The sequence below is a fragment of the Pan paniscus genome, chromosome 4 (genome assembly GCF_029289425.2).
Source record: "Pan paniscus chromosome 4, NHGRI_mPanPan1-v2.0_pri, whole genome shotgun sequence".
Classification (NCBI taxonomy): domain Eukaryota; kingdom Metazoa; phylum Chordata; class Mammalia; order Primates; family Hominidae; genus Pan; species Pan paniscus.
Window position 1 is genome coordinate 155,533,059 of NC_073253.2, and position 27,332 is coordinate 155,560,390.

Consider the following 27,332-nt stretch of genomic DNA (forward strand, 5'->3'; position numbering starts at 1 on the left):
AGCTGACCCCTTCCCACAGGGGTGCTGCAGGGGACCCCAACCCACACGTCAATCTGATTGGGCCAGAAAGCCTTTCCTGAACTTTTCAGACCCACCCCAATCCCAAACCATTTACGGCCCAGAGAAAATGGAGTTATTTTAAATAAACCCCATTTTATTTATGGAGATGGCCACTCCCTCCGGAACCATCCCGTGCAGCTATCCTTGTCCCTGAGGATCTCACTAGGCGGGCAGCCAGAGAAAGCTGCTAGGGAGCTGCAGCTCCAACTGAAAATTATCTCCAGCAAATCGTTTCATGGGGCTCTCAGTACCTGCGTTTTTTTTTTTTTTGTTTTTTTTTTTGAGATAGTCTCACTCTGTTGCCCAGGCTGGAGTGCAGTGGCAGGATCTCAGCTAACTGCAACCTCCACCTCCCGGTTTCAAGTGATTCTCCCGCCTCAGCCTCCCCAGTAGCTGGGATTACAGGCGCCCAACACCACGCCTGTCTAATTTTTGTGTTTTTTTAGATGATGTTTTGCCATGTTGGCCAGGCTGGTCTTGAACTCCTGACCTCAAATGATCTGTCCACCTCAGCTTCCCAAAGTCCTGGGATTATAGGCATGAGCTACCACATCCCGCCAGCACCTGGCACTTTTACTGCAGCTTCTTAAGCCCCCAGATCCCTGCATACTGGCAACACCTGTGCTTGGGGTGCGATTCATTTGCGTGGGATCCATTCCTGCCATCTCAGAGCAGCGGTTCTCAGGTGCACGTGCATATCCTGGTGTATCTCATTCATTGAGAAGCGGGCCTGCAAAAGATTAACTAATAATAAAGTGCTCAAGTCTGTGGCCGACTTGACTCATGCAATGAGCAGATTCAAGATGATCCGCCTATCAGTGTCACTTTGTATTCTGATAAGCCTTCGTGAATGGAACGAGCTCTGCCATGGCCTGGGACGTTCTGTATTATCTTCCAGCCTCACGCCTCATGCCTCCCTTCTCAGTTCTTACCTTGGCCCCTCCCTCTTTCCTGTCAAGGTCTTTGCACTTGCAGAGCCTTTTGCTGGAGACCTCTTTTCGAGGCCTTTGCATTGCTCTATTTCCTTCTTTGGAACTCAGCTCAAAAATGGAAATTTTCCAGGTACTGACTTAGAGGGGTCTTAAGAGAGCTTTGGGGGAAGGGAGGTGAGAAGTTGGAAATAGCTTGTTCTTTGATCTACATGGAGGTTTCAGGGTGTGCACATAAGTAAAAATTATTCACTGAGTTGTCAACTTAAAATCTGGAGAGTCACTGTATGTAAGTAAACCTAAAAACGCACACTTAAAAAAAGAAACAAATTTCCACCTCTTCCCTGTCTCCTGTTATTCCTATTACTGTCAACCATGGCATGTTCATTTCTATCCTGGCATAAGATTATATTATTTGCTTGTATATTTGTAAATTGTATCTCCTGCTAGAATGTAAGCTGCATGAGGACAGATACTCTGTCTTGTCCACTGCTGCATCTTTCAGAGAATAGCATAGTGCCTGTTACACAGTAGATACTTTAAAAAGAAGTGAATAAATAGATGGTTGGATGAATAAAAAGGTTTGGATTTAATGATGGGGAAAAAAGAGGCAGAGGAGGTGAGCCTGAGGCTAGAACCGCTCACTCGACCCCCCACCCCCAGCCTACAGTTGCAAGGTCTTGCTCTGTAAGCCCAAGTCCAGAAGCTTGTTCCCTGCCTGGAGGACCGCCCTGGCATGTCTATACCTCGTTGGGGTCATCCTGGTCAGCATAGATTAGGAAGCCTGTAAAGAGGCTGTCTGTCCAGTAAGGGTCGTAGAAGAGCCCGTTCTGCTCTGAGTAGAAGATCTGCAGCCAGACTTCGTCACCCTGCTTGAGAGCCAGGATGGTGGAGCCTGAGGCCACATCGTGGTTGCCGGTGTTGGCATCAAAGGTCCGGATGCGGTACTGGCCGTTGTGCACCAGGCCGATGGCCAGGTGCTTGTTGGCCAGCGTGATGTCGTAGGTGAAGTAGTAGATCCCAGGCACGCCGCAGACGAACTTGCCGCTGGAAGCATTGTAGTGGCCACCCTCGTTCATCAGAATCTTGTCAAACTTGATGGGCAGCCGCTCCCGTGGGTAGCTCTTGGTCACTGCCACCGAGAAAGCTGACTTGGTATGGCCACTGCCACAGCTGCAGGGGCCTGGGAGGCCTGGCTCCCCCTTCTTGCCCTTGGGCCCCTTCTTGCCTGGCGTGCCATGCTTCCCGGGGGTACCGTTGACCCCCTTGGGGCCACGGGGGCCAGCCCGCCCAATGGCCCCGGCTTTGCCCTTTGGTCCTGGCTTTCCCCGGTTACCTGTCCGGCCAGGTGGACCTGGAAGACAGAGCAGCTGGTGTTATGGAGGATCCTCACAGACCTAGGCAGAGGGGTGCGCCTTGGTCTTCCAATCTTGGAGAAGGAGTGCTTGGGTAATAGAAAGAACAAGAAGGCTTTGCAGACACATAGAAGTGGGTGTAAATCCTAATGCTAGCTATCTGGAAAATGGAAATGATGATACTTACCTTCAAGAATCACTGTGGATCAGGGCAAAAAGAATAACTTGTAACAGTTCACACCCTTTCCTTTTCCTGCCTTCTAAGGAAGGGTCTGGTCTGTCTGCCAGCTCAATCCTTCCATGGGCTGCGCTGGTAATGGGTTGAGAAGAGAACTGGAAAAAGCCTCTTGATTTCAACACATTGATCTTAGTAAAATCCCTGCCTAGTGCATATAAGCCCTGCCCATGTGTACAAGGATTTTATTGCAGCATTGCTTATAATAGCAAAAAATAGGAACAACTAAATGCCCATCCAAAGGCAAATGATAAAAAACATTACGGTCCATCTATACTGTGGATTTCTATGCAGGCGTTAAAAAAAAAAGTAGAGTTACGTGTGCTCTATGAAACCTTCTCTAACATACACTAAGAGGAAAGAGCAGGTGGCCAGATCCTTTGTGTTAAAAGGAAGGCAGGCCGGGCATGGTGGCTCGCGTCTGTAATCCCAGCACTTTGGGAAGCTGGGACTGGAGGATTGCTTGAGGCCAGGAGTTTGAGACCAGCCTGGGCAATGTAGCCAGACAGTCTCTACAAAAAATACAAAAATTAGTCAGGCATGGTGGCATGTGCCTGTAGCCCCATCTACTTGGGAGGCTGAGGTGAGAGGATCCCTTGAGCCCACGAGTTCCAGGTTACAGTGAGCTATGATTGTGTCACTGCATTCCAGCCTAGGCAACAGAGTAAGACCTTGTCTCTAAAAAATAAAAATTGAAAAACAAAAGGAATGGAATCCACAATGCTATTTTTTTTTTTTTTTTTTGAGATGGAATCTCGCTCTGTCGCCCAGGCTGGAGCACAGTGGCGCGATCTCTGCTCACTGCAAGCTCCGCCTCCCAGGTTCACACCATTCTTCTGCCTCAGCCTCCTGAGTAGCTGGGACTACAGGCAGCTGCCACCACGCCCAGCTAATTTTTTGTATTAGAGATGGGGTTTCACCGTGTTAGCCAGGATGGTCTTAAACTCCTGACCTCGTGATCTGCCCACCTCGGCCTCCCAAAGTGCTGGGATTACAGGCGTGAGCCACCACACCCGGCCCACAGTGCTAAATGTTTCTACACCCATTTAAACGCATAGAAGAGTGCTTGGCCTATAGCAAACATTCCTAAATACTAGCTGGCATTCCCTGCAGAACAATTCCCCCAGTTGTGTTTTCCTTTAGAAGGCTTTTTGATGTTTCATACTCTAATGTTTCATAAAATGCACATTTCTCTCAATCCAACATTTTTGGCTACTGATTGCATAAAATCAATTTAGTTTATGTCCCCTCAACTCAATACAACATTTTAAGCAAAACCTATATGGATAATGACTTGAGTTCACTCGACACAAGGTTGTTAGAACCATATGAACTGGGTGATCAAGGAAGTAAAGTTTTAGGCATTTTACATCCTAACAAGTTACTTTGTTTCTTATACATTTGTATGTAGGCATTTCACTGTGTTTTAGAGTTTTGAGTTAATCTGTAATGCATCTGAATTTTTCCTATTTTACATAATTCGGAAATAGGTTTCCAAATTGCATTTTGTTACTGAACACTTGATTTTCAGGAACAGAGTGCTTATGTTAAGTGCCTGACAATGCCTGGTATTATTAAATACATATGTAAATATATAGAAAAAGGCCAGGAAAGATACATACCCAACCAATTAATAGTGGTTACCTCTGGAGGGTGAGGGAAGGATGAGAAGGGGTAGTAAGTAAGGAGGACTTTTGCTTTATGTGTATTGTTTGAATATATTACAATGAGACTGTATTTGTATATTACTCATATAATTAAAAATAAACAAAAAGAATGGGAAAAAATAAAACTCAGAAAAGTCACAAAGCTATTTCTTGAAAAAATGAAAATAAACAAAAGGTGGGAAAAGGGGCCAAGAGAAGAGGAATAGAGACAGAATCTTTTTTTTTTTTTTTTTTTTTAAAGATAGAGTCTCACGCTGTTACGCAGGCTGGAGTGCAGTGGCGCGATCATAGCTCACTGTAACCTCAAACTCTTGGGCTCAAGTAATCTTCCTGCCTCAGCCTCCTGAGTAGCTGGGACTTCAGGCACACGCCACCACACTTAGTTAATTTTAAAATTTTTTGTAGAAATGGTGTCTCCCTATGTTGCCCAGGCTGGTCTCAAACTCCTGGCCTCCCAATACTCTTGCCTTGGCCTCCCAAACTGCTGAAATTACAGGCATGAGCCACCACGCAGCCTCCAAGTCATTTTGACTTGGGGTTTTTGGCGGGAGACAAATAGATAAAAAAGCTTACCAGGAGGTCCTACCATGTATTATATAATGTGCTTCCCTCTTCTTTACCTTTTTTGAGAGACTTTGGGAAAAGCTGACTTTACTCTTGAAAGACTTTTCTGGAGGTGAATTTGTATGTGTGGTGATGGCGGGTGGTTGGATGTTATCCTGAATTGGCCCCAGGGTGACAAGCTTTGTTTGAATTACATGCGCTGGGACTCTCCCAACACTGCCTTCCTTGGTGTGGTGGCTTCCTTCTCTGCAGAGACTCAACACACAGCAGAACAGATGGCCAAAGGCAGCCCCAGTACATGGTAGAACTTCCTGGTAAGCTTTATCTATTTGGGGGAAAAGTCAACAGCAGAGACTCTGTCCCTCAGGATCCATAGGCAAATCTCAGGGAAAACTCTAGCTGGCCTGCTTGGAGCACATGTCCAGACCTGAGTCTGCCGCCGTGGTCAGGAAATTGGATATCATGACACCAGTGCCCAGCACGCTGGAAGACCCAACCCAGTTAAAACTATGATAGTTACTTTTATACTAATCTCCTGGGGAGGAGGTACCTTTGAAGGAATTAGTTTGGTGTGGTAGGAAAAGACCTGGATTTGGAGTCAGCTATCTGCATGCTATGTGAGCTCAATAAGTCAATTACAGGGTGCCTAACATTTATTGTATGTCTATGCTGAGACTGGTGCTTCATACATTGTTTTATTTCATCTTTACCACAACCTTGTGAGACAGGTGCTATTATTATCCATATTTTAGAGATGAGGAAACCATGGTTTGGAGAGAAGTTAAGTAGTTTGTCAAAATCAGTGTCCAGGTTTGTTTCCAAAGTTCACGTTCTTGCGAGGATGACATTTTGCTATCAGCTGAATCACTCTGACTCTCAGTATCCTCATCTGTAACATGGGGAAAATAAGAATCCCTCCGGCACACGATATGGATGGTCAGATGGGCAACATGTCCAAAAGTGCTTTGTCAATATTAAAATGCCATACAAATAAAAATTATTATATTTATCTACTGCTTAAAATGTAGGCTTAGGGATGCTGCTGACACTGAAAAGTGCTTGGTTGCTGGGGTGAAAGTTTGGAGATATAAGGAATGTCACAACGGAAAGGTCTGTAGAGTATATCCATTCTGCTCGCCGTCTGCCTGGCATCCCTTTCTTTGGGGAGTTGCCCTTCACCATTTCATTTCATACGGTCCTAGCGGGGCTGTCAGTCACAATGACTGACTGCCCCCACCACCCACTCACACACACGCAGGGGTGGGTCCATGAGCCTGCCCTGCAAATGGAGGCACCTCACCTCCTTGGTCAAGGGAATTGATACACATGTGGCCAAGGAGAATTGGCCGTTCTGAGATTTGCTCTGTGGATGAAGCCAGGAAGATGTGGGCCGGACCCCAGCAGTGCTATTTCAGAACTTCCAGCCTTTGTGAGGATACAACAAACACAGAGAGAAGCAGAGCCCTGACAATGATATTTGAGCTCCTGGACTCAGCTATTCCTGGAGCTTGGCTCTTGGACTTCTCAGGCTTTTTTTTTTTTTTTTTTTTTTTTTGAGACAGGGTCCTGCTCTGTTTCCCAGGCTGGAGTGCAGTGGCACGATCTCAACTCACTCCAACCTCTGCCTCCTGGGTTCAAGCAATTCTCCTACCTCAGCCTCCAGAGTAGCTGGGATTACAGGCATACACCACCAGATCTGGCTAATTTTTTGTATTTTTAGTAGAGATGGGGTTTTGCCATGTTGGCCTGGCTAGTCTTGAACTCCTGGCCTCAAGTGATCTGTCCACCTCGGCCTCCCAAGTGCTGAGATTACAGGTGTGAGCCACCGCGCCTGGCCTGATGTCTCAGTTTTATGGGCTAATACATTCCATTTGGGACTACAAATTGAGTTTCTGTCACTTGCAATTATCAAGAGTTCTCAGTAATATTTTGGGAGACTTTTCCAAAGTCACTTAGCAACCCAAAGGTGCACCAGGGGCAGGAACACAAAATTCAATACCCATGTTCCTTTTAGAATAAACTGCTCTGAGGCCGGGCACAGTGGCCCATGCCTGTAATCCCAGCACTTTGGAAGGGTGAGGTAGATGGATCACTTGAGGTCAGGAGTTTGAGACCAGCCTGGCCAACATGGTGAAACCCCCTCTCTACTAAAAAATACAAAAATTAGCCAGGTATGGTGGCACGCATCTGTAATTCCAGCTACTCAGGAGGCTGAGGCAGGAGAATTGCTTGATCCCAGGAGGCAGAGGTTGCAGTTAGCTGAGATCACACTACTGCACACCAGCCTGGGCGACAGAGCAAGCCTCTGTCTCAAGGGGGAAAAATATATGTATATATACATATAGATATATAGATAGATTTATAAGTAAATAGTAATTTGATTTATAATGAAGAGGATTAATACTAGTTTTATTAACTTCATGACACCCCCCACGTGCCGGATGCTGTCAGCCAGGTGGGAACGAGAGTGGCAGGTATAGGCCTCTTACCTTCCTCTCCGCTGTCCCCCTGGTCGCCGTCGTGTCCATCTTGGCCGTCTTTGCCAGGAAAGCCCATTCGTCCCATCATTCCTGAGGGCCCTGGGGCTCCTGGGGGGCCGGGTGGGCCCTGGGGGCCAGGCAGGCTGCAGATCAGTTGAGGGGAGCCTTTCCGGAAGTCCCTGCGAGCAAAGGCGCTAAGCAGTGGGTCAGCAGCACAGGGGAGGGCACAGGCCAGGAGCACCCAGGGGATCATGGTGGTTACCTGTGGGAGGCAAGAGAGCTGTGACAGGTGAGTGTGGCCACCAAGCTGACCTGGGGCTGGTCAGAGGGGATGCACAGGAGGAGGCAGCTGGGATACACTCAGTTGGATTTCTGTCTCTTGCTCTTTCCTGCATCACATACAAGTAGATGTGATGTGGACAGAGTCGTCATATCTTGAGGACATATTTGGGTGAGTGGAGTCATTACCCAGAATACACTTCGAAGGGGTCTCGGGGGTGAGGCATTCATCAACAGACCATCATCTTCCAGAGTGGCTGAAATGGATGCAGAACTTATGACCCAGAGACTGATGACTGGGAGGAGCTGTGAATGGAGAGAAATGATCCATGGTTTCATCCAAATCTGTGGCATGAATTAGAAAGTTACAGTTCTACAAGGGTAATGTTTGAATTGTAGGTGACTTTGCAACTAGTCTGCTTCTCATGGGAGACTCAGGGTTGCACATGAGGAGGGCTGAGGATTCAGTTACTGAGTGGAGGTCAACCATCACCTGAGTGACCCTGGCAGGCCGTGGTAGCAGCTCCTCCCCCAAGCGCTTCCTGTGCGCCAGGCATGTGCTAAGAGCTTTCCATTCATTACTTGATCTTCACAATACCCTTATAGAATAGATACAGGAGAAGAAGCAGAGGCTCAGAGAAGTTGAGCAATGTGTCTACATCACGCTTTTCCAACCCGGGGCCTGTGGGCCGCATGCACCCCAGGATGGCTTTGAATGCAGCCCAACACAAGTTTTGTAAACTTTCTTAAAACATCATGAGATATTTTTTGCGATTTTTTTAAAGCTCATCACCTATCGTTAGTGTATTTTATGTGTGGCCCAAGACAATTCTTCTTCCAATGTGGCACAGGGAAGCCAAAAGATTGGACACTCCTGGTCTACATCATGCGATGAGTAGATGGCAGGGCTAAGGTTTGAACCAGGCTGTCCAGATCCAGAGCCTGTGCCCTCCTGTCCCAGGCTAGACCGTGTCCTTAAGGCTGATGGCAGCAATAGCATGATCCCACTGGAGATCAGTGTGCTATGCACCTGGAGGTATCTACTCCCTGCCCTCACTATGCATACGCAGAAACTGAGACCCAGAGCAGAAATAAGCAACTTGCCCAAGATCTCTCAACAAATCAGTTCCTTTGCTTTGTAATTAACAGCCTCTCTCTCAAGAATGAAACCAGGAGGGGGAACATCCCAGGCATGACTTCCTGCCATGGTGATTAACTATAAAATGGCAACTTGCTTTGTGACCTTAGGCAAACCCTTTTCCCTCTCTGGGCCTCAGTTTCCTCACCTGAACAACAGGGGCTGGGCTAGAGCAGTGGTTCCTAAACTTCAGTGCGCATCACACTCACCTCGATGGCTTGTTAACACACAGGTTGTTGGGCTTTATCCCCAAAGTTTCTGATTCATTAGTTCTGGGGTGAAGCTGGACCATTTGCATTTCTAATAAGTTTCCAAGGGATGCTGCTGATGGTGGTCCAGAGACCTTGTTTTGGGAACCACTAGAGTAGATGGTCTCTAGGGTCTCTTCTAGCTCCAATGCTGAGCCTTTCAGACTTCAATCTGTTCTCTTTCCAGATACAAAGCACTGTGGGCTTTGTAGTCCTCACTCAGCCTGTGGCTATCCAATCAGAGCGTTTAAGTATTAGGGGGATCCTCTGCAGCTGTGGTCCTGGTTGCACAGCAGGGGCATTACTCAGGCATTGACCTTTGGAACTCATTTTTCCTTCTGGGCTTTCAATCCCCTTTCCCTTCAGACTCTGCTTGGCCCCTGGCTCTTGGAGCCTGTCCAGGCTTTTTGGCTGCCTCTGGCTGTTCCCCTCAGAAACAGGCTGACCATACCTCTCCTCCTGCCCCCTCCAGGATCTTTAACCCTGGAAACAGATGCTGAGGGGAAGGCCTAGACTTGCAGAGAAAGGAAAATGTTCATTGCCCACATCCCAGCAGTGTGACAATCACAGGGCCCAAAATGGTTACTCCCAAAGAGCCTGCAAAAGGCCCCCATGGAAAAGACGGCTTTAAATGTCTGCCAGGCACAGAGACACAGAGCAGTCTAGGCCCGCCCCAGTCGTGAAACATCTAGAAATCCTCCTCCTGTCCCTGTACCTCCCCTCCCTTCAACTTGGAAAGAGGTGAGCTGACAAGGGGAGCAGATGGCCTTGCCCGTTTCACACCTTCACTGGGGGAGCAGGAAGAAATCTCACCTTCGAATGGAAATTGAGGTGTGGGTTGCCTGGGAGTGGAGACTTCAACCAGGGGGAGGAGCTCCCCTCACTGACTAAATTATAAGTAGGGAGGGGTAGGCAAAAATAAGGACGCAGTTTGATTGTATTTCTGATGTCACGCTTGCTCAACCTAGGTGGGATAAATAATAGTAGAGATGGTAGGCAGGTATGGCAAACATCGTGGAAATGTTACATGAATGACAGGTGCTTTTGGAAAACTACGGCCTAGACACTCCCCAGGCCCTGTGAATCACCATTTCTTCCCCTTGTCTACGTTAGGAGAGTCCTGGAAAACTGGTTGGCCTTATTTGTGAGCTGCAGCACATCTGGGACCCCCAGAATAGAAACTGAATTTTTAAAGCAGGTTCGAAATGATTTGGAAAGTTGCAGTCTACAACCATTTTGCAGTAGGGAGAGAGGGAGGGAGGAAGTGGAAGCGAGTCTTCGAGGCAGATGAGAATCCTGCAAACAGCTAGCTGAAGACAGGCAGAAAAGAGAGCCAGCCGGACGAGAGAGAGGGAGAGAGACAGGCAGAAAAGAGAGCCAGCCGGACGAGAGAGAGGGAGAGAAAGGGAACCATCTGTCACAGCTGACAACTCCCCTCTCTCTTCTGACCTCCATGCCCAGCCACACAGGCTCCACAAGAGGAAGGCGGATTTGCTCTCTTGCCCACAATGGTCTTGCACCAGCTTCTCTGGACAAAGAGGGAATGCCTGTCTGCGAAAGCTGGTTTGCGGCAGGCCCCAGTGCCTGGGTGGAAGGGTGTGTGTCTGAGACACACAGGGAGGAAGCGTTTTCTGAACTGGAGCCTGAAGCTCCTGGAGTCCCAGAGGAGTCTTGGGAGCTAGAGCCAGGAACTGTTTTGGAAATAAAGGCGGGGAGACTAGATTCTAGTTCCAAACCTAGAGGAAGGGAGGGAGAGGAGAGTCTCCTTGCCTCCACAACACCTCCAAGAAAAACAAGGCTCCAAATAGCCCTGCTCCCAGCTTGTGCCCTGCCCCACCCTCACCCCACTCTCTACACAAGGGTGTCGAGAAAGCCTGGGGGCAGGGTGCTTAGAGGTGCACTAAGGCCCCAAGGAATCCAGGCAGATTAACTTTTCCAGGGCCTTTCTTTAATTTTTTTTTTTCTTTTTAGGGATGGGGGTCTTGCTCTGTTGCCCAGGCTGGAGTGCGTGGTGCAAGAGCTCACTACAGCCTTGAACTCTTGGGCTCAAGTGATCCTCCTGCCTCAGCCTTCTGTCCCAAGTAGGTGGACCTACAGGAATGTGCCACCACTCTCAGCTAGCACCTTTTAAATACATTTAGAATCAAGAACTTGGGGAGGGCCTCAAGGAACCATCTAATCCAACCTCTTCAGTTACAGATGGGGAAACCAAGGCAGAAGCAAACTGACCTTATTACGCACCTACAATGTTCCAGGCACTGTGTGAAGCCCTGTATCTACATTGCTTTTTTTGTCGCACTTTGTCGCCCAGGCTGGAGTGCGGTGGCGTGATCTCGGCTCACTGCAACCTCCACCTCTCGGACTCAAGTGTTTCTCCCTCCTCAGCCTCCCGAGTAGCTGGGACTATAGGAGCGTGCCACCATGCCCAGCTGATTTTTGTATTTTTTGTAGAGATGGGGTCTTGCCATGTCATCCGCTGGTCTCAAACTCCAGTCCAGCGATCTACCCGTTTCAGCCTCCCAAAGTGCTGAGATTACAGGCGTGAGCCACCGCATCCAGCCTGCTGCATTGTTTTATACAAAGCTTACTAGAGCCCTATGAAGCGTACCTGAGCCCTTATTGTCCCATTTTTTTTTTCAGAGGAAAAAACAGATACTCCAAGAAGTGAAGTTATTTACCCAGAGTCACACAATCAGGGATTAATGGAGATGGCGTCCAAACCCATGTCTGTGTGCCTCTGAAAACTATGCTTAATCCATGCCACCTTGCTTCCTGCCCCTGCTATTTTCCCCCCACTTTATAAAAGACATTGAAACTTGGAGAAGCTAATTTACTTATGTTTACACAAGTAGTTAGTGGCAGAAGTTATATTTGAACTTGGGTTTGGCTGATCCTAGTACCCAAATGCTTTCCATTATGTCAGCATTTCTTATATTTTTCCCCCTAAATATTCCACATTACAGAAAAGACCTTGAAGCATATGCCAAAACCACACACAGCCGTAGAGAAATCTCTCTGATGCCCTGTATTTTATTTTACAATTTTTACACACACAGTACATGACTTTGAAAATGTACAAGTGATGCTTTTTCTCTCTCGGGGTGCTGGAGTAAATCAATGCTTGAGCAAAACCTCCTGTCCTTTGAGAGGCCCACACTTGGATTAGACAAGGTGATGAGAGGCGTGGAAGGGACAGCCTCCTGGGCCCTGGGTCCCCACCATAAGCCCCTTTGGTGTGTTAATGGGGGAGTTTCCAAGGCCTGAACCAAAAGATCAGGGTGTCACTCCCCAAGACCCTCCAGTAGGTGCTGGCTTAAAATAGCAAACATCAGAACCCAGGCCATGGCTTACAAGGCCCCAGTTGAGCTGGCTCTAGCCTCTGCCCCAACCTCAGCTCCTCCCTGGCTCCCTTGGCTCCTCTGGCCCAGCACCCACCCCCGCTACCTTTTCTAGGCCAAGCTCCATTCAGCCCCAAGGTTCCAGCCACTCCACCAGTAACCTCACGGCTCCACCCTCTTGGTTTGCTGGCTCTTTATCTGCTGTATTTCAGTTTAAATGTCACTTCCTCCAGGCATTCCCTGACGTGCCCTCTCAGCCAGTGCCCGCTTTCTGCAAGCTCCCTTTTCCCAGCTCTTTGTTTCTTTTCCAGCACTTGAAACCACTCACCCATATTCACTTTATTTGGTTGCCTCCCCCATGTGTCTCCACTAAAATGTAAGCTCCATGAGTACAGGACCCCAGCTGGCCACCTGGCTTCAAACTTCCTCACACACAGTGAATGTTTAAGAAATATTTGCTTAATTAGTAAGTGTTGGAGACGCAGACTCTGCCCTCAAGAAAATCCACAGCGAAGAGAAAACCAGACAGTGACTGAAATCCAGAAGAGAGAGCACTGACACCCCTTGATACAAATCTGTTCTTTTTTCCTCTGCTTTTCTAACCCGAATCAGATCAAATCCCTCCTTGCTTTTGACCCCTTACAGTATAGGGGCTAGGTTGTTCCCTCTCTGGCCCCTAGGGTGGGGCCAGCCTTGCAGAATGCCTTACATAGAATAGGTGCTCCATAGAGAGCTGTCCAATTAACCGGAAGAAACGTAAGTATTAGTCCTTTCTCACCTGTAAAAAAACAATCTGAGTTCCTAAATTGTCCTTTCTGGGGGTGGGAAGGTGTTAGTTGAATATGGAAGCCTTCATTAGAGCCTTCCTACTAAAGGGATAAAAAATATTAGTTGGTTAAACCCCAGAAATGGAATTGTGGGTTGCTAAACTTGGATGAGTTCTTTTTTTTTTTTTTTGAGATGGAGTCTCGCTCTGTTGCCAGGCTGGAGTGCAGTGGCACAATCTCAGCTCACTGCAACCTCCATCTGCTGGGTTCAAGCAATTCTCCTGCCTCAGCCCCCTGAGTAGCTGGGACTACAGGTGCGCACCACCATGCCCGGCTAATTTTTTGTATTTTTAGTAGAGATGGGGTTTCATCATGCTGGCCAGGCTGGTCTCGAACTCCTGACCTCGTGATCCACCTGCCTCGCCTCAAAGTGCTGGGATTACAGGTGTGAGCCACCGTAGCTGGCTGAACTTGGATGAGTTCTTAAGTCTGGCTTTCAGCTGCCCAGTCCCTGGGCTTCTCATCTCTCTGTTAAGTAGCTAATGATTCATCAATACACATGTTCTAGAAAAGTGCTAGGAGCTAAAGTGCCACAGGCTGGGTCTACTGTCAGGGAAGTCTTCCTCCTGGCCCACAGGACATGGCCCTCTGGTTTATTCCCAAGGGCCCTCTGCCCAGACTGTGATGTGAGAGGTGCCAAAAGTGGGGATGTGGGCCTCTCATTGATCCTTCCTGAATGTGTCTGCTAGTAGTAGAAGCTCCAGGAATACTTGTCTTGAGCAAGCCTACTAGGCCTGGGTGCTGAACAGTCTCCCGTTGCAGACTGGAAGATGTAAATTATGCTCAAATAAATCTGACCTGTTGGTTATCAGGTTTTGACACACTGACAGATAGGAGTGGCATTTAACTCCATGGTTAAGAGCCATGGAACACCCAGCACTTGATTCCCTCAACTATGCAATGAAAATAATAGTATACCTACCTCAGGCAGTTTGTGTGAGACGTGAGTGAAGGAATGCATTCAAAGATTCTATCTAGCCCAGTGTTTGACACTGTAAACGCCCCACGGTTGGAAAGAACTGTGCCTAAAATGCCCCCAATCCTTAACCTCCTCTGGGAAGCCCTCAGGTAGCTGCCAGCCTCATCCTTCAAGTCTCAGGTCTCATATCATCTCCTCAGAGGGACCTGCCCTGATCACATGATCCAAAGCATTGCACCCATCCTGCATATGCTCTTATCGCATCCTGTTCTTTCAAGGCACCTGGCCCAATTTGTGATTATGTATTTGTTTGTTTCTTGACTTGTTAACTCTCTGGCTCTTTCCCTGGAATGGAAGGTCCAGGAACGTATGGGCCCTGCATGTTGCTCTCAGCTGGGCTGCTGGAGCCTAGCGCAGCACTGCATAGAGTAAGTGCTCAACACGCAGCTGTTGAATAACCTTGAATGAACTGGCCACCCTTACAGAGACAGGAATAATCCAGGGTGGTCATAGGAGAAAAACCCCAGGCAGCTATTTGACATGATTAGAGGCTATATAGACCGATAAGACCCTGAAAAACAGGGTGTGGACCAAGCTGGCTAAGACCCACTGGACCCAACATGGTGATGGATTTGATCTAGGTTTCACCTAGGACCTCTTTATACGCTCATTCATGTACTCAATCACACACCCACCAGTGCCACGACAGCTCCGAGAACACCCATATTTGGTGTAGAAATGAGTGGCACCACAGTTCCGGGAAATCTCCACCTTTTTCCAGGAATTTTCATGGATATTCCACCTCTTGGTTAAAGAAACCCATAAAGATAGAAACCCCAAACACTTCTGCCCAACTCTCTCTTAAGAATGCCCACAGCCCCCTTTCCTGAGTGTGTACTGTTTTCCCTTGCAAAAAATCACCATACTTCCACAATTTTCTGACTCATCCTTGAATTCCTTCTGGAGATGGTGTCAAGCGCCTGGACACTGGCTGGGGTCGAGGTCCCACTGGCGTTTGAGAACCTCCCCAGCCCACCGGCATTATTATAATTTATAAAACAAGGGGATCACAAGGGTCTCAATAAACGTGCGGATGACAAAGCCTCACTTGGCTACTGAGGAAAACCCAGTGCAATGACTGGGCTTGGATTCTGAAGACTGGGGTCCCAGTCCTAGTTTTGTAACTTACTGATCACGTGACTGTGGAAAAGTCAGTTCATCTTATCTGGGCCTTCATTTCCTCACCTGTAAAATGGAGATATTAACATTTGCCCAGTCTGCCTTACAGGGTTATTCAGAGAATCAAATAAGATAGTGGATTTGAAAACAAAATGTGATACAAAATTAGAGTCGTATTTAAAATTGTAATTGTTACTAGTTGCAATTGAACTAAGGGATCACAGTCCTGAACTCCCACTGGGAGCCCCCGGAGTGTTTCAGGGGAGGCCTCATCCTTGGTGGAGGAGGACACCCAAATCTCACCCAGCAGGGCAATTCTCCCTGTGTTTGGTGTTAAAAGGGACAAGGCTTGCTTGCAGATGAAGCTTGCTGAAAATCCACTTTGATGGGAGAATAGAATACTATAATAAAAAACACTCCACGCCCTCCCTGAATTCCAGGAAGTAAATTGGAAACAGTCCTCTCCAGCTTCTCTGAAAAGCTAAAGAGATCCTTTGGAGGAAAAAGCGGCTGGCTGCCGCTCCTCACAGTACTCACGAAATGTCCCCTCTCTCCAGATCTCAAGATCAGCGTCCTTTTGGAAACTGTCCAGAATCCAGAGTCTAAATACAGAGGCTTAAAAGTCCTGGGGCCCACTTGACAGGATGCCTCAGAAAATATTTGATCTGCTATTTTCTCTCTCCTCATTTCTGGTTCAGCCTAGAAAATGAGATCCAAGGACACATCACGATCTAACAAGGTCTCAGAAGCCAGGGGTTTGTCTCAGCAAGAATTCCTGAAAGCACACAGGAAATCAGCCCGTATGTTAAAGCTGAAGAATTATACCTTCTAATATATACAAGCCCAGCCTTTACAAAATGACAAACGTGGTGTATAACGTGGTGGGCAGTGGAGCCCACCCCCTGGGCCCTGGCCTGCTGCACATCTGAGCCTCAGCTGCCTCCTCTGCACAATGAGGGCAAGAGTCAGGCTCTGGAGCGGCTGAAGACAAAGCCATCAAGCTTTGGCATTGTCTGCAGCTGTTTTCTGCCACGTGGAGACCAAGGACTGCCATGGGAGAGAAGAATGCAGCAGCTGTGCGAGATGTGAGGGGTAGAGAAGGCGGCTGAGGGTGTTCACATCCCCATATCGCATCCTCAGGGCCAGTCTCCACGTGCCTGACCACAGCGGTGGGGGAGTGGGTGTGAGCAGCTCAGCCCAATAGGAAAATGACGCAAGTCACATGTGTCAGTTTGTCTTGTAGTCACATTAAAAAAGTAAAAAAGAAACAGGTGAAATTAATTTCAATGCTATTTAGCCCTTGATTTCCCAAATATCATCATTTCAACATGTAATCACCATAAAAATTATTAATGAGACATTTTACATTCTTAAGTTAGTACTAAGTCCTTGAAGCCCAGTGATGTATTTCACACTTGCAGCGGATCTCAATTCAGACTGGAGAATTTCAAGTCTCCGATAGCCGCATGGTGGCTTCCATAATAGCTCCAGCATAGCTGTGTGAGTTCAGATGCCATGAACTAGCTGTAGTACCTTTACACGTTACTTAATCTCTCCCCTTCAGTCTCCTCCTCTCCAACATGAACACGATAATAATAGAACCTACCTTAGACAGTTGTTACGAGGATTTAATGTTTCTAGAATAAGGCCTGGCATATGGCAAGAGGTATAAAAGCATTAGCTTCTATTATTTTATTATTTCTTGCCCTTCCGAAAATCAAACAAGATAATGGATGTTGAATGTAATGATACGAGTTTTAAGACCTTGTTTAAAATTGTAATTGCCACTAACTGCAGTTGAACTAACAAAAACCAGTCCTGATCTGCCACCCTGAGTCCTGCATGCATTTCAGGTAGAGACTCCTGTAGCTTCTCATAAATTCCCATTTTCACTTATTAGTTTGAGTTATGGCTTTGTCAGGTGCTACCAAAAAAAAAGTCCTAGGGAGGCTGGGCCTTTTTTCCTGCCTTGCTGTTTCTGCTCTGAGGGAAGGATGGGGTATTGCCTTGGCTCCACAACTTTGAGCCACCTGGCATGTCTGTGCTCCATAATACAAAGACCAGGGAAGAAGTGGGATGGTGCTCATCTCATCAAGCGACAGGGCCAAATGGGATATGAGGTGTGCATGTGTGCATGATACTGTAGCCTGGCACATGGATACCCAGTAAATAGTATGGTTTATTTTTACTGCCTTTGAGGCCAGACACTGGGGAATTAGAGGTGAAAAGATGTAGTTGCTGCTCCTGTAGGGCCCACTCTGATCCCTAGAACTACCTGGGCAGGTTATACTGTCTGCTTACCTGAGCATCCAGCCGGCACACCTGTGTAACCAGGAAAGAAAAGCCTCACTCTCCTTTTCCTTTGTAATAGGCACCTAACAGCATCTAGACATAACAGCATTCAAGACCAGGCAGGCGGCAGGGGAAGGAAATTTTGGGATTAGGCAACAATCCCTGGGAATGACATAAAAGGGACTACACTTGAAGATCTAAGAACTGAGGGAGAGAAACAAAATCTGAACTTTGAAGGGGACAGGGAGAAAAGGCTAAGTTTTCCTTGACTTTTCTGGGTGAACCCAAGAACTTCCATGGAGTCATTTCTGGTCAGGCCTTGATGGGCGTTCAGAGTAACCCTAAACTTCTGATACAGGGCTGGGCACAATGTCTCACATCTATAATCCTAGCACTTTGGGAGGCTGAGGTGGGGGGATCACCTGAAGACAGAAGTTCGAGACCAGTCTGGCCAACAAAGTGAGACCCTCTGGGCAACAAAGTGAGACCTCCCCCCACCTCACCCCGCCATCTCTACAAAGAAAAAAAAAATCAGATACAGGTCTACCCCTAGAGAAGCACGAGCTGGTCTGGTGGTTAAGTCGTTTTCCAGCTGTTTGAACTTGGGCCAAGTTATTTAATCTCTCTAGGCCTCAGTTTCTTTGTCTGTAAAATGAGAAAAATAATACTGTATGGCCTTATTTGAATTTGAATATTCATTGTTTCACTTGATGTGTGAAATCTGAAATAACCCCAATTTTCCCAAGTTAAAAGTTGTCAAGGATCTTGTAAGGCAGTGTGAATTGTAAATTGTAAACTGTGTTTATGCTATAGCCACATAACAGCACTGTCCTAACAGGTAATCAGAAATATCTACCATTCTTCAGCAGGTGAGCTTTTTAAAAAAATTTTTAATTTCCATAGATTATTGGGGAACAGGTGGTGTTTGGTTACATGAGTAAGTTCTTTAGTGGTGATTTGTGAGATTTTGTTGTACCCATCACCCGAGCAGTATACACTGTACCCTATTTGTAGTCTTTCATCCCTCACTCCCTTTCACCCTTTCCCCTTGAGTCCCCAAAGTCCATTGTGTCATTCTTATGCCTTTGCATCCTCATAGCTTAGCTCTCACTTATGAGTGAGAACATACAATGTTTGGTTTTCCATTCAGCCCGTGAGCTTTTAATGACACCAGTTTTGAATTATTTGAGGTCTTTAGGAATGCCTCCCTTGAGTAATTTGACTGCTCACACCTCCCTTACAGAGTAATTGTGAATATTTAATGAGATAATGCAGCAACCAGCCCACAGTAAGCACTCAGTAACAGTAGTGATTTTTGATACAATAATCATTCCTGAGAACAAAGAGAGAGATGATGTCATGGGAGAAGGTTGCCACACTCATGAGAATAAACAAGCAGACCTGGGTAGACCTGGGTAGACCTGGGTCTGCTGTTTCCCCATCTGTAAAGTGGCCGTAACAGTGACCCTGTGAGGAGTTGAACATTTGCAAACTTTGGCATCAATGGCAATGAAAGCAGTTATAATAGCTGATGCAATTGTATAGCTGGGCATAAATGCAAAGAGGTACAGGATTTCTACAGGTGTGCCCTACTTTACACAAGATTGTAAAATTCAAATTTAGTCATTCAATGATTAGCTTTTAACTTTTTATTAATATTACAATGTGCAGGCTGAGTGCGGCGGCTCACACCTGTAATCCCAGCACTTTTGGAGGCCAAAGCAGGTAGAGTGCCTGAGCCTAGGAGTTCGAGACCAGCCTGGACAATATGGCAAAACCTCATCTCTACAAAAACTACAAAAATTAGCCGGGTGTGGTGGTGCATGCCTGTAGTCCCAATTACTTGGGGGGCTGAGTGGGGAGAATCGCTTGAGTCCAGGAGGCAGAGGCTGCAGTGAACAGAGATAGTGCCGCTGCACTTCAATCTGGGCAACAGAGCAAGACATTGTCAAAAAAAAAAAAAAAAGAATAAACAACGTGCAAAGACTGGCTGAGGAGGATTAAAAAGCTATGGAACATGCCTCTGCCACTGAGGAAATTATAGCCTAGACAAGCAGGGATCAGTTGGCTTATCAGTGGCCTCACACAGATCACAGACTACTCTGTACTTTTTGTTTTGGGTTTTTAATTTGAAATTGTTGCCAATGTAAAACTTGGGAGATTTTCTGTTAACATCAACGTTTGCAGCTTTTCTTGGGCAGCAGAAGGATCTGGGCAGCACTGAGCCTGCATTTGGGCAGGTCAACAGGTAGCTGCCCCTTGAGACAAGGTATTACAGGCTGACTTGTGTCTCCCCAGAATTCACACATTGAAGTCCTAACTCTTAGATTATCAGAATGGGACTGTATTTAGAGATGGGACATTAAAAACGGTAACCAAGGTAATATGAGTCATATGGGTAGGCCCTAATCCAGTATGAGTGGTGTCGTTACATTAAGAGGAGATCAGGACACAGACACATACAGAGTGACAACCATGTGAAGACACAGCACATGATGGCCACCTGCAAGCCACAAAGAGAGGACTCAGAAGAAACCAACACTGCAGATACCTTGATGATGGGCTTCCAGCCTCTAGGGATCATGAGAAATAAATGTCTATTGTTGCAGCTCCCCAGTCTGTGGTGTTGTCACGGTGCCCCACGCTGACTAGGACAGACAGCCTGTGTTCTAGAGTGTCCACAGTCCTCACCACTCCCAATGTCATGCATCCCATTCCTATAGACATTGTGCACAGTCTCTGTCAGTATCTGGGTTTGCAACCCCTAATCTAGAGGAAAAGAGTAATGATTCTCCATGTATGTTGTGTGTTCTTATTTCAAAGTTTTGATGTTCGTATCTCCTTTAAATCTCCCCACACTTCTAAGAGGCTGATACTGTCATCTCCACTTGGCAGAAGAGAAAACAGAGCTCAGAAAAGGGAAAAATTACTTTTCCTAGGTCAATTTTTGGGTGGAACTCAGGCCTGCTGGCTTAGGGCCCAGAGCTCATGTTTCTCTACCATGGCCCCTCAGCTAACAGGGGAGTTACTAATAGGGCAGTGATGTGTATGCGCATGTGTATGTGTGTTATAGGAGTAAGCCACTTAACAGAAGTGAACAAATCCAGGGGAAGGTTATTTGCTTGAAAAAATATTTGGCACATAATTCCTTTCAAAAGAAAAGCTAGAATGGGCTGGGGGCGGTGGCTCATGCCTGTAATCCCAGTGCTTTGGGAGGCCGAGGTGGGCGGATCACAAGATCAGGAGTTTGAGACCAGCCCGGCCAATATGGTGAAACCCTGTCTCTACTAAAAATACAAAAATTAGCTGGGTGAGGTGGCGTGCGCCTGTAGTCCCAGCTACTGTGGAGGCTGAGGCAGAAGAATTGCTTGAACCCAGGAGGCAGAGATTGCAGTGAGCCGAGATTGTGCCACTGTACTCCAACCTGGGCAACAGAGCGAGACTCCTTCTCAAAAAAAATAAAATAAAATAAAATAAAATAAAGAGAAGCTAAAATGGAATATAACTAACAGAAGTTTGATTTATGCAAGAGTTCATCTCACAGAGGTAAATTAAGGTTGGCAGGCCTTTGACCAGGAAGAAGGAGTGGGTGAAGCTGTGGGTGTGGAGAGAGACTCTGTTACCCCACAGTGAACATTCAGGAGTAGGAAGCATCAGTGATTGAGACAGCAGGAGAGACTGTCTGATCAGCAGGGTCAGCATAAGAGAAGGAATAGCGAGACAAGGGGGAAGAATAGGGAGATTTGCAGAGAAAAAAAGTGACACCTTGGAGAACTTGCTGAACATTCGATGGAGACAGAGTGGCTTCAAACATGACTCCAGCCTTGTGAAAAATAATCTCAATTCATCCATACAATGACACACTATGACCATTAGAAGAACAAAGTAAGCCTGTATATGCAGATATGAAAACATGGCGAAGACACACTGTTAAGTGAAAAAAGCAAGTTGTACCATGGAATGTAAAGTATGCTTCTCTTTGAGTTAAAAAAAAAAAAAACAGCACAAATACAGAGTATATATATGTACAGAAGGGTTGGGGAAATACTTTCCGAAAAGACACAATCTTGTTAAGGGGTTGCCTTTCAGAATTGGGAGGGAGTGCGTGGGCTTTTACTTTTCTCTTTCTACCTTTTTGAACTGTTCGAATTTCTTGTGATGAGCATCGTTACTTTTATAACATTTAAAACAAAAGGCAACCCTAAGGTTTAAGGATTGGAAGACAGGTAAGTGTGGTATCCCTGCTAGGAGATGGGGAGATGTCAGACATTTGGGAGGAAACAAATTCTGCAGTGAATCTGATGTGTTACAATGAAGGGCTGTAGTGATGCTTGGAAATGTGCGGAGAGTTTGAGGATCGGGCAGTTGAAAGCAGGAGTAATTGATATAATTACTCCAGATGACAGAATAGAGAATGGTGCAGAGGGAGGGCAAAAATAAGGATATGAGAGGACAGATTTTTAACAGTGCTAACTGAGCACCAGCCTTGGATTAACCTACGTAAGACATTGTCTTTCTATTACTGCTACTTCAGCATGGTGGAAACACAGGGTCTCTGAGAGATGACCAGTCTAAGGAAGGGACCTCTGCAGGCTTCCAAGCAGGGCAATTTTGTGGTCAAGGAGCAGAGGAGGATCACAATGAGGTAATGCAAGGGACCCATGGTGTCAGAGGAGAGACCTGGGCTGGGAGACTATTAGGGCCCACTGCAATTGTTTAGCTGAAAAGTGAGGTCCTAGAATGGGGCGGCAGCAGTGGGGATGGAGAAATAAGGACAAAGCATATTAAGACAAGTAGTTTAGGTGGGGAAGGAGAGTGAAGAGAGTCATGAGGCATTGGGTACAAATCTCTGCCTGCCGTTCAATACCTTTTGAGCTCAGTTTGCCAGTCTGTATCATATATTTAAATAAATGTGAAGGTTAAGTGAAATAATGCATTCAGTAAATGTTAACTGTGATTGTTAGCTCGGGTATTGGACTCAGATTTACCAGACTTCAAGTCCCTTTTTTATCAATTACTAGCTGTGCAACCCTGTCCAAGTCATTAATGTCTCTGAGCCCAGTTCCTCTTTTGTAGACGGGGATAATCTGTTGTCATGAAAATGAAAGAGCACAAGTAAAGTGCTGGCAGGACTTGGCACAAAGTAGGCGCTCAATAGATGGCAGAGCTACGGGTGTTACTACTGTAACGGGTAAACCACTGGGCACAGAGCCTGGCACACAGTAAGGACTCAAAACATGTTAATTTGTATTATAATACGAAGGCAGAAGTCGAGAGGCAGGAATGCAGGAGCTGCCCAGCCCGCAATAAAGGCGCGCTGGCAGCTCTCCCACCTTCCGCATCCCGCCCCGCCCGCAGCAGTGCGAGTCCTCCTCCTCCTCCTCCCCGCGCGCACTTGCCGCCCCCGCCCGACCGCGGTGCAGGACACTCACCCTCGCGGCTGCCCGCCACGTCCAGGGGCGTCCGGAGCAAAGAAGCTCTCGGCGGGGCTCCGCGTCCCGGCTTTCCTCAGCGGCAGCAGCCGGGCCGAGCGCCGGCCCCAGGCATAGTTTTCCCATCCCGTCATGGGCGGGAGAGCCTTCCTCTCGGTCACGTGGGCTGGCCCGCAGCGCAGCATTCTCTTTTTAGCAGCTGTTTGGAAAAAACTTGCAGTGCTGATGACAACTCGGGTGTGTCGATGCATCTCTGCATTTGTAGAGCTTTTTAGTGTATTTGGAGGTTTTGTGCGCCAGAGTGATCAGAGTGATTGTTTCCCACGCGTTTGCAAAGGTGTGCATGTACTTGAGTGTGATGATAAATCATAGGGATGTGTTTAGTTGTGTGTGTGCGTACGTGCGTTTATCCAAATTTTCATCAGGGCTGTTCGGTGTATGCACACGTGCATGCACATGTCCAAGATGGCAGCTTGGTGTACAACTGGAGTGCACATCAGTGGTTAGATGTACACGATAGTGGCTAGACATCTGTATGTGGGGTGCATGTTTAAATGTGTGTATGACTGTGCAGTGGCTCATTCTATGTGTTGATTTCTATGCATGCCTTGGTGTGGATTTTGTCCGGATGTGAGTGTGCACATACACACTAGTGTGGGTGAGTTCCCCTGTGTCCCAGCTCTCATTTCTCTTCTCCCCAGAAGGTGAGGATTCACTGGTCTCACTCACTCTCTGGCCCAGCCTCAAGTCATTGAGAAACTTAGGGAGGGTCTCAGGTCCCAGGATAGGCAAACCAATCCTATTTGGGAATCAAGCAGGCACTGGAGGAAAGGAAATCCTCCAAGGCCTGGCTTTTGCTTCTCCCTGTTCCTTCCACTGCTCTCTTCCACTAGCTACCCATATTTCACTCCGCACAGCCAGAGCATCTGGTTAACAGCTGGTAAGTGACACAAAATTTACAGTCAGAATTTTAATACAGATATGCATTTGAATTCTAATGTTGTATCCACTACCTTAATCAAGTCAGATAATCTCACAGATGGTGTTTTATTTTCTAAAAAAATTGGGAGAATAATATTACCTGCACTGCCTTTACCCCAAAGTTGGGACACTAACTCATAAAGATGTTTGGTAAGCCATTGAACTATGTAGGGAATTATTACTAATATTACATAAATACTATTTGAGAAAGAAAGTTTGTAGGCTCAACAAACATTCATTCAACAAATATTTAATAAGCATCCATTGTGTGTCAGTCCCCAAGCAAGGTGCTGGGGACATAGAGGGAAACAAATAGGCTTGATGCCTACCCTCATGAAACTTAGAGTCCTCCAGCTGGGGATGACACAAGTGGTTACAAGTGAAATGAGTGTTATAGAAAAGAAAAGCTTAAAGTATAAACTGGGCAGTCAGGGGAAGGCCTGGGAAACTGATGTTTCAGGTGAACCCTGAGAGATGACTGAGACTTGTCTGAATGTAGGGGAAGTGTGAGCTCAAAAAATGAAGGAATGATAACATGTGGAGTGGAGTTTAGGGTGTTGATACACAGATGGCTGGAAAGGAAACTTCCATCCACCGCCTCTTGGGTCAGATGTGTCAGCAATTGGAAAGGTGAGGAAACTGCTTAGAATGCCTGGAGGCCATTCAGAATCTAAAGGGCTCAGGAAAGCCCCTCTCCTAGAGTAGAGTGGTAATATCTGTGTGTTATCCATGTGGCTCCATCATGACAGAGGTTGAAATCACTGGCATGCTCTCATTGGTTAAAAAAAAAAAGGTTAATGAAAAGTTAAGAAAGGCAGTGCTGCTACACCTGGTAGTGTGAAACATTTAATAAACACTACTGATTGAATGGGGGCACATGTTTTCCCAACTTTTGAAGGATACTTGGAACCTAGGTTTCCTGAAGCCTAGCAGAGTTCCTGGGTCCCTGTCCTATGGTTCCTTGCAGTGGTGATGGCTTCATGTAGCATGCAATCCAAAATACTTGTCAAGTGGCAGTTCCACGAGCTGCAGGAACTGTGTCAAGCTAGAATGGGGCTTAGAACTTCCTCTCCCTAGCCTCTCTCTGTCTTTACTCTCTGCTTGAATTCAGTCTACAAACATTTGTTTGTTTGTTTGTTTGAGATGGAGTCTCGCTCTGTTGCCTAGGCTGGAGTGCAGTGGCACAATCTCAGCTCACTGCAATCTCCACCTCCCGGGTTCAAACGATTCTCCCGTCTCAGCCTGCCGAGTAGCTGGGACCACAGGTGCGCAACACCACACTAGGCTAATTTTTGTACTTTTAGTAGAGATGGGGCTTCACTATTTTGCTCAGGCTGGTTTTGAAATCCTGGCCTCAGGTCATCCACCTGCCTCGGCCTCCCAAAGTGCTGGGATTACAGGCGTGAGCCACTGCACCCGGCCACAGTCTATAAACATTTATTACCTATTATGAGTATGGGGACAAAGAGATGAACTTCTGAATGAGAACACAAATTACACCAGGAGGCAAAATACAATTAAGTGCCATAGGAAAGGTGCAAAGTGTGAACATGAAAGAGGAGGATTTTCCCCTTCGATTTCATGCAATTCATTTCACATCCATTCACATCTAGAGAACATGCTAGTATCCATCTAGAGAAGATGAATGATATTATGACATTGATGGCTACAGAGCGGGGCAGCCATGAGGCAGATGTGGCAGATTGGCTTGTTCCACAATTGTCCAAACTTTTCTTGGTGTGCTTTCCTATACAACAGAGACTAGAAAGCTAAAAATCCATTTCCTAGACTCCTTGCTGTTGGGGCTCCCATTATAATTTAGGTTTAGCCAGTCCTGTGCACCTGGGAAAGACCTGAATTCAAAATTGTGTTCAGAAAAACAAAAAACAAAAGACAAAAAACAAAAACAGTTATGTGAAGAGGAGGCAGCAGCCTGGGAGGAATCTACTTTGCTGGTGGTGACCTGGAAGGTGCAGTGTGACTCTAGAGTTCTGCCAGTTCCTGATCCCCAGATTACACCTAAGATGTTGTGTTCTTGTAGTCAGACTAGGCCAGTCGCCGGCCTCCTGATTGTGGCAGAAGGCCACATCCCTTGGGGTGGTGGGGTTAGTACGACGGCAGGTTTTGGGACTCATTCCTGCAAGCTCAAGCCAGAACTTGTTCTGCAATGGTTCTGAGTCTATTTGATTCTTTTTATTAAATTCATGTCTGCTTAAAATCCTAACTGACATGTCATGTTATGAACTATAGGTGCTGTGAAAGTCAGGGAAAGGAGATGAGTGTGGATCAGAACAAGCAGAGAAGAAATCTAGAGGACTGCCTTCTTTCCTCTTTCTATCCACCTCCTATGCTCAACCCCATTTCAATCCTCCCATCAACCTTCAGATTAATCATTGATTAAATATCAGCAACTACAATGCACCAGGCACTCTGCTTGATGTTGGGCTCACAGTGATGAATGAATAAGGACGGTCTCTCCTTATGAGACAGATGTGAAACCAGCAACCAAATAAACATATAATTCAAAATTGTGGTGAAAATAAGAGGGAAACATGGGAAAGAATAACGGTATGAAGTCTGTGAGATAACCTACTTTGATTGAAAAGTCTAGATGATCTCTTCAGTAGGTGATATTTAAGCTGAGTCCCAAAGGATAAAAAAGGGCTAGTCATACAAAGGTGGCCAAGGTGAGGAGTGGTGCCAGGCAGAAGGAGCAGGGTATGTACAAGCTACCTTAGTCTTTCTAAATATCTTTCTAATGCTTCCCTGTGTAACAGAGGATAAAGCCTAAACCCAGCCTTTTTTTGTTGAGGGGACTGTCCTATGCATTGTAGGATTAGCAGGATCTCTGGCCTCTACCCACTAGATACTACCTACTAGTAGCAGCCCTCCTCGACCCCAGCTGGGACAACAAAAATGTCTTCAGACTTTGCCAAATCTTTCCAGAGGGGCAAAATTGCCCTCTGTTGCAAACCACTGTCTTAAAGGTAAGCTCTGCTTTGCTCAGGGTGGTTTTCTCACTGACTCCCAAATGCACCATCAATGTTTACATTTCTGCACCTACATATGCCATTCCCTCTAATTACTATATCTTCTTCTGCCTCTCCACAAAGCCTTACCATTATTTCTACCAGAAATTCATGGCTTTTTCCATTGGTGAACTCTGTTTGGATGACTCTCATGTGTTTTGGGTGGTAGGGGAAGAGAGGTCTATCCTAGTGCTCTGTCTGCTCTCTGGCTACAGTGCCAGGGGCATGTGAATTACGTACCCTTTCCTTTTCTGCCCAGTTAGGAGTTGAATTGGTGGGCATGAGATCCATGTGAGCCAATCAGTCTTTCCACGTGATCTCCATAAGAGTGCATTGCTTTTCTTTTGAATTGTTGACTGCAAAGAGGTAGCCCCTGGGCT

The 27,332-nt window shown here is 46.6% G+C and overlaps 1 protein-coding gene across 4 annotated transcripts; it reads right to left on the reverse strand.

Moving 5' to 3' along the window:
* Nucleotides 1-1,554: 1,554 nt before the first annotated feature.
* Nucleotides 1,555-23,089, reverse strand: C1QTNF2 (C1q and TNF related 2). Of its 4 annotated transcripts, XM_063604694.1 has the most exons (5): nucleotides 22,943-23,089; nucleotides 7,759-7,875; nucleotides 7,300-7,552; nucleotides 2,326-2,343; nucleotides 1,555-2,121 (listed from the first exon to the last, which is right to left on the reverse strand). In XM_063604694.1, the coding sequence occupies exons 1-5, from the start codon at nucleotides 23,066-23,068 to the stop codon at nucleotides 1,730-1,732; spliced, it is 906 nt and encodes a 301-aa protein (XP_063460764.1). In that variant the 5' UTR covers nucleotides 23,069-23,089; the 3' UTR covers nucleotides 1,555-1,729. The 4 variants fall into 4 exon arrangements, with proteins under 4 accessions (XP_063460764.1, XP_034816801.1, XP_063460763.1 ...); XM_034960910.3 differs by lacking the exon at nucleotides 7,759-7,875; XM_063604693.1 differs by having other exon boundaries at nucleotides 1,555-2,343.
* Between the last annotated feature and the right edge of the window lie 4,243 nt (nucleotides 23,090-27,332).

Bases quoted from the DNA above. Each gene is read 5' to 3' on its own strand.
- C1QTNF2 (XM_063604693.1), bottom strand. From the start codon at position 23,068: ATGGGAAAACTATGCCTGGGGCCGGCGCTCGGCCCGGCTGCTGCCGCT. The intron at 7,876-22,942 runs GTGAGTGTCCTG...CTCCATTCACAG, and splicing joins CGTGGCGGGCAGCCGCGAGG to CTCCTCCCAGTCATCAGTCT. The intron at 7,553-7,758 runs GTAATGACTCCA...TGCCTCCCACAG, and splicing joins CCCTTCGAAGTGTATTCTGG to GTAACCACCATGATCCCCTG.